Raw genomic sequence first — 6,541 nt, 5'->3', positions numbered from 1 at the left:
GTAACGGGTTTGACACGGCATGAAAACTGACACGTTACTTCTCCGTGCAATAATTTGTGATTGATGACAATAAACTGAGTACGTAAATTGTCAGGAACTAATGGCCAATTTTCAAATTGACGAGTAAAATATTTTCCACATTACAGATATTATAGAAATTTGAATGTGGAAATGGAACAAAGAATCATATTCTTGTAATAGTTTCTGGTATGACGCACAGACCCGCACGTGTCAGTTTTAGCGAAAAAAGGACGCATTCAAACGTCACATCATCATTAATGGGGACATGTTTAGAGAGATTTCATTTAATACCGATCATGAATAACAATTTACCACGAGCACCTGCAAAGATGGCTGTATGAATAACCGTCGTTCGCCCCATCGATGTCACCACGTCTAGGTTCATTAACACGAAAACCGGCATAGTTGCTAATGTTTACGACATTCTGCGAAAATAAACCAATCTATCTATCTAAAACTCTACTGGCTGCATGTGATATTGGAAAGTTTATGAATTATAAATCGGTAATCAGGCATTACGATGTATCCGACGCTCGAGTCACAGAAGGCGGAGGTTCGTAATGTGTAATAGCCGAGAAGCTATATTGTCATTAAAATATGATACGTACGCGTGCCCCTTATGACAATGATCAGCGAGCATCTGCTAAATTCTCATAAACCATCGACTACGGCATGAGGATTACATGTCATTTTACCGGTTACTATAGTTAATAACAGTTTTTAACAGGTAAGAACTAATTATAATTCATATAAAGATAACCCGATTTATTAATCTGTTTATCAGACTTTATTCTATTAGATGCATTAGTGGTCTGTAAATGGGTATTAGTGACTAGAGAGTTAGATTGCTATGAAGAGTGTAATCAGTGTGAATTAACGAGTGATCGGTTTCAGGCAATTTCGCTATAAAATCCATCACGCGAAGTCTTTACAAACCGATGGCGTGAAATATGAATATTTGATGAAGTTTCGATGTAGATCTATTGAATTCGATATACCGTTTTACGATAATTTATCAACAGTTGGTTTACGCCTGGACGCGACCATATCTTAATTAATCATTTAGCATTTTTCATAAACATATCAACATACAAAACGTGTTATGATGTTACATATTTATATACAATTGTACATTTTTCTTGCATTCATTGACAGAAGTGTCTGTAAATATAGGCTATATTCAAGTGTAACAGGTATATATATAATTCATATAGAATTCTTAAATCGTTCACGTCTTCTGTCGTTCTTTAAAGGTATTTCTGAATAACTGACTGTTTTACGGTTTCGTTATTTATTAGTGTTCGAAACATTCTCTATAATTCCACAAACGTTAATTGATGCATTTATATGAAAACAATTGGAACAATTTAACCGGTAATATTGTGTATGGTTTTTGTAAGTATTCCTGGTGTTTTCCATTCAGAAAACCGAAATATGTCAAACAACATTCTTTGAATTTCGACAAACATGACCCCATGTCGCGTGTGGGTATTACATTGATTATGGTTTACAATTTGTCCGCTGCGTGTCGGGCAGGTACACTCATCTCAACTCTTAATTCACTTCACTCGTCTCATTTCAGTAGCAATCGTCAACGGAGAATGACACTTGTTTTACCGATGCCGAATTTTTACCAGTCGCCTGTTTGTAATCTCACAGTCGATGAAAAACATGGATCGGATTTATACACGTCATGGGGACACCGGGATTTAAACACTAATTTCAACAATCGTGGATTCTTACCACTTTCTAATTCGGGTAAGGAGTTTTCAAGTATTTGATTGTTTTTTCTTTTGGTAAACATAAACATTTCTCGATTATATGGGCTATTTCTAAATACATATTACTATTTCGCCACTCGGCGGTGAGTGGTAATGTTTTGGTGAAGGGAACTTCGATGCATTTTGGTTAAACCTCTTAGGATGACGCATTAACATTAGACGTAATCTAGCAGAATCATTGCTTATATGAATATGTATCAAACGACACAAATAAATCTCGCTTTTATGTTTTGATAATGAGATATAAGTTGTGTAAAGATCGAACATCTTCGCGTCTGAAAATCAGTACGATACAGTTTTGAGCCGGAGATAAGCGCAAGGAAAATATCTTATCAGTTGCACTCAATATGAGGTTGTGTTATGTTTTGCTTTATTTATATCGCTTTATGCCATTTTACTTCTTTCTGATCTGGATAAATATCTATCAAAACTTAACGTGGTATTTTCTTTACACTTGGAAATCTGTTGTTGTTTCGGCCAGCACTTGCGATTTTTGAATCGTAGCCAAAGGACAGGTGAAACATAGCGTTCACGACCTCATACTTTAAGAAGTCGAACACAAAGCTTTTATTTACTTTGGTTTATGGAAATGTTCTCTTTGCAATACAATCCACATTTAAAACCGTCGTGTATTTTGGGACCCTAGATCGAATGAATAACAAGCGATATCACGAAAGTATTTCATTATCGCTAACGAGATTAGAATCGGTTATAAGGCGGTTTGTGTTGGTAACTTATTTCAGCCTGTTTGTTACTTGTCCAACGAAGCGTTATTAACATAATTATGTTGACAAAGTGCGCACTCAATTCACAATCAGTATATTTATGTATACTAAGTTCATTTGTATCGTCACAATCGGTACTGTTGTTTTAACGTGTTTAAACCGCATGAGTTCGTTCACTTTCATTATACATATCACACATAGCCCGGATCAAAGCTATTTTGATATCAAGACTGCCTTACTACAAAGTAGGCTATAAATAACTCAGGAAAAACGCAAAACGCTTTTACTCCGAGATCAAGACCATAAAACGAGGTAAACGCGGTGAATTGATTGGGATATATATTCGGTGCACCTACGAGGAATAGCCACTGTTTCGAGAAAGGTTCAGTGTACCTGAAGGTATCTCGAGAGTTATCGACGCTTGAACTGGAAATTTCGAGGTATAGCTCCGCGATTTCCTGGCAGTAATTAACATCGATTGTAAGGTTACACAACTCAAGCATTTTCTAGCTTCATCTGTATCTCAGTCAGTTCTATTATTACCTACGGACACCTTGTGGTTACTATAGTAATCATTTCTAAATGCTATCAGATATTCGATACGTGACAGGTAGTTCGTAAATCATCGGAATACGATTTCACCACTTCAGCCACGATTGCTGAATTTTCAATTGTTTGTATCGTCATTTAAATCGAGTATATCTTAAAGAATGGTGTTTGCATACGCATACATATATATATATATATATATATGTATATGTAACGAGAGCTATAAATTTCGGATTATGATGAAAGTTTGGCGAACACGCAAACCATTATTGTGCGACAGATGTCTGAAAATGTCGTGTACTGCAGTAATGAATGAGTATAGATGACGAGTATAATCACAACTAGTTAAATAATAACCGTGTAATGTATTTATGTTTTCCAGTTCCTGCCGTTGACACAGGGCAGCATCCTAATTACCGTTACCAGCTTCCGCAACAATCGTGTGAAAAACCCGTTCAGCGTAAACCTACCATTAACATGGGCATGAAACGGAAGATAGACACTGACGACGATTACATCGAGTACGATCGTCCGAGAAAAATATCACCGCTTTGGAATACGCCGAAACAGAGGAAAGACGAACGGAAACGAATTCTGAAAATATCAGTACAGAAACTACGCGCCATTGAAGACCCGGAAACATTCCTCAGGCGATCCGTACTAGTGAATAATACTATGAAGAAACTACAACAAGAAATTCGCGAAGAACGTTTGAAAAAATCTCTAGGATTACATTATATATACGAGGAACGTTTTCTTCGACCGCGGATGCCGCTCGGATACGATATCTTGAATAATAGTTATTTGACACAACCGGTATTTGAGGATAATTTAGACTGTAGTGATTGTGATAAGCTAATGGACGACTCAGCCGATAATCTATTACGAAGTCTGAAACCTTCAGATTCCTGCACAGAATCCATTACAAGTAACATTGATACTCAATCAAAACGTATTCCTAACGGACAGCAAACTAATTCAAACGGATTACCACGAATAAATGAACAATGTAAAACGTGTGCCTCTAAATCTCTGTGTGACAAGTGCAAAGACAATAATTCGGTCAACCCTGCGTCAGGAGTAACGAATAACCAGGATATTAATAATGTAAACATTAATAACGCGAACAACCGAACTATTGATAATTGCAATCCATCGACTTTAAAGTGCTATAATAATTCTAATACTCTCATGTACCAGCAGCAACATTGTGTCAGAATTGGCTCAGATAACTTGTGTTCAGATTGTACGTGTTCAGAATGCGAGCGTTGCCGTTTTCTTGCGGAGAAAGCCATCAGTGTAGAGATGGACAATGTGTTTAACAGCCTTATCTCAGCTCTCGCTGATTCATGAGTCGAGCTATAATGGCATTTGTTAATGATGCTCTTCTCTATCGATCATTGGCGACAGGTCACGAACAAGGCACGCTGCAGCACGGGAGACAATTGCAGCAAAATGTGCCAGTTCAATAAATTGTATCACAGTAGGGAAATAAAACACAGGACAACATCTATTGTCTTCACAACAAATATCATGTGAAGTAATAGTTTTACTGTTTGTTTGTTTTACCGAAATCAATTAAATACCGTTGTTAATGTGGGATGAAAAGTAATGAATTAGTTATGAGAGTGAAACTATAGAGATGCGAAAAGGTATACAGCATATTCCCCTGGTTCGAAACAACCCTTCGCCTGGTAACACTACTATAGTACCATATATTTCAAAATCATTACCCCTCGAGCAATTTGTTCTAATTAAACATTTTGCCTGAATTATTGACCTGGTCACGAAACCGTTGATTCAATGATGCGCTGAATAGAACGTCAACATGTTTTAAAAATAGATTGAATAGACGACATGTCTCGCACTTCGGTCAATGCATCCAGCTTGCTCCCAGATAGAACCATTTATTCATATGAAAATGGTTTTCTCGTTCACAAAGAATCCCGGTGCCTAGCTCAGTTGGAAGCATACAATTACCACCTTAAATGAAATCATCAAATTTCGTCGATGTGTGTGTTGTGTATATCTGTTTTCTTGGTACTACTACATGTATTTATTTGTTGGTTATTAATATTTATTAGATGTAAGGTTCAGTGTCAATGGAAGCGCTTTATGACTGCACCCATGTTATGTCGATACATACATGTCAGTAATCATTCGAAAAGAGCCGTGCACCTATTTATCTATACCTATTATCATCTACATTTAGAATTCGAATTAAGTGAATATTCTATTTTTGAGTGAACGATTTGACCAGTTTCCAATAGAGCCTAACCGTTGCCCTCCACAGAAATATGTAGGTGAAATTTTGATTAGAAAGTTACATGTTAATATTTTTCGCAGCGTTTTTCTTAAGTATAGTCTTCAGTACAGATTAGTTTTTGTTCGCTTGTTTTTTTTTTCAATCAGCTCCAGTTGAATATCCGTTATTTATGTAATTCGCATATCTCGTAGTATTTTTTGATGGCCTCGTGTAATTAATGAAGTAATGTTGATTCGTGTGTTATTTATCGTGAATTTATTTTCACCGATGTTTTTGTTATAATGGCGTGTATCATTGATATCAAACATGTTAGTACTGTGGGCGGTGTTATTATCCTGTGTAAATCAGAAAAAACGTTCGTTCAATTGAGACCAATTTTTAAATTAATTATCATTCACGGTAAATTATTGCGGCATTTACGTCCGTAAATTTCTGCGCTAGGTTATTTATTACTGATGGGGAATGTTGTAAGAGTCACCATGGAATAGAGTGAATTTTTCTCGGTCGTGTATAGATTGTTTTATTATATACATGCCCACATGATATGTGATTGTTTGTTTACAATAAAAATGTACATATGTTTTTATACAAAAATATTGATAAAGCAGAATTCGTGAAAAAAAGAATAAATTATTGCATCGTATGGAAAATCAGTTTCTGTTTTTGATTTTGTTGTTCGTCTTACGTTTGAGGAGTGTGTGACAGTAATTCAGCGTAGGAAGTAAGGATCACATCGATATGAATCAAAGATACCATTGATGATGGAGACATTAAAATGACACCTACGGCTATTGTTAGGAGAACTATGAGTAAGAAACTCACGTACTACACACATCGTTTGAGTGGGCATCGGGGGAATATTTATCAAATTTGTATCAAGGAAAACTTTCGAATACATGACTAAAACGTGCGGTTTTCTTATTGAACCGCCTACGAAGACTAGTACGGAGCCAAGTTGTCGCGCCAAAATCCCCACTTCATTGGAATGCGAATAGAATCTACCGCTTTTCCCGATCAATGGAATCACCAATAAAGCTGTTGCATACGAAATAAAGACGATCGCAAATTATGTTGTTTGTTCCCGTCTTTCATTAGAAGAGAGCAACTTTGTTTAAGCAACGACCTCCATGGTTGAGAACCTCACGAATCCGTTCCTCACAAATGCGGTTAATTATATTCCCTGGGTTTAGACAGAAGAG

At 36.4% G+C, this 6,541-nt stretch overlaps 1 protein-coding gene across 2 annotated transcripts; it reads left to right on the top strand.

The window, feature by feature from the left end:
- Positions 1 to 651: 651 nt before the first annotated feature.
- Positions 652 to 5,977, top strand: LOC141912463 (uncharacterized). Of its 2 annotated transcripts, none has more exons than XM_074803676.1 (3): positions 652 to 748; positions 1,607 to 1,779; positions 3,459 to 5,977. In XM_074803676.1, the coding sequence occupies exons 2-3, from the start codon at positions 1,623 to 1,625 to the stop codon at positions 4,427 to 4,429; spliced, it is 1,128 nt and encodes a 375-aa protein (XP_074659777.1). In that variant the 5' UTR covers positions 652 to 748; positions 1,607 to 1,622; the 3' UTR covers positions 4,430 to 5,977. The 2 variants fall into 2 exon arrangements, with proteins under 2 accessions (XP_074659777.1, XP_074659787.1); XM_074803686.1 differs by having other exon boundaries at positions 676 to 748; positions 1,604 to 1,779.
- Positions 5,978 to 6,541: the final 564 nt, after the last annotated feature.

This window comes from Tubulanus polymorphus, chromosome 1, assembly GCF_964204645.1.
Source record: "Tubulanus polymorphus chromosome 1, tnTubPoly1.2, whole genome shotgun sequence".
Taxonomy (NCBI): domain Eukaryota; kingdom Metazoa; phylum Nemertea; class Palaeonemertea; order Tubulaniformes; family Tubulanidae; genus Tubulanus; species Tubulanus polymorphus.
Note: the sequence above shows the minus strand (reverse complement) of the source record. Positions and strands in the feature narration are given on the sequence as shown.

What these genes read in the sequence shown, in the direction of transcription:
- LOC141912463 (XM_074803676.1), top strand. Translation starts at nt 1,623, where the DNA reads ATGACACTTGTTTTACCGATGCCGAATTTTTACCAGTCGCCTGTTTGT. An exon ending in CTTACCACTTTCTAATTCGG is followed by an intron (nt 1,780 to 3,458) that starts GTAAGGAGTTTT and finishes TATGTTTTCCAG; the next exon opens with TTCCTGCCGTTGACACAGGG.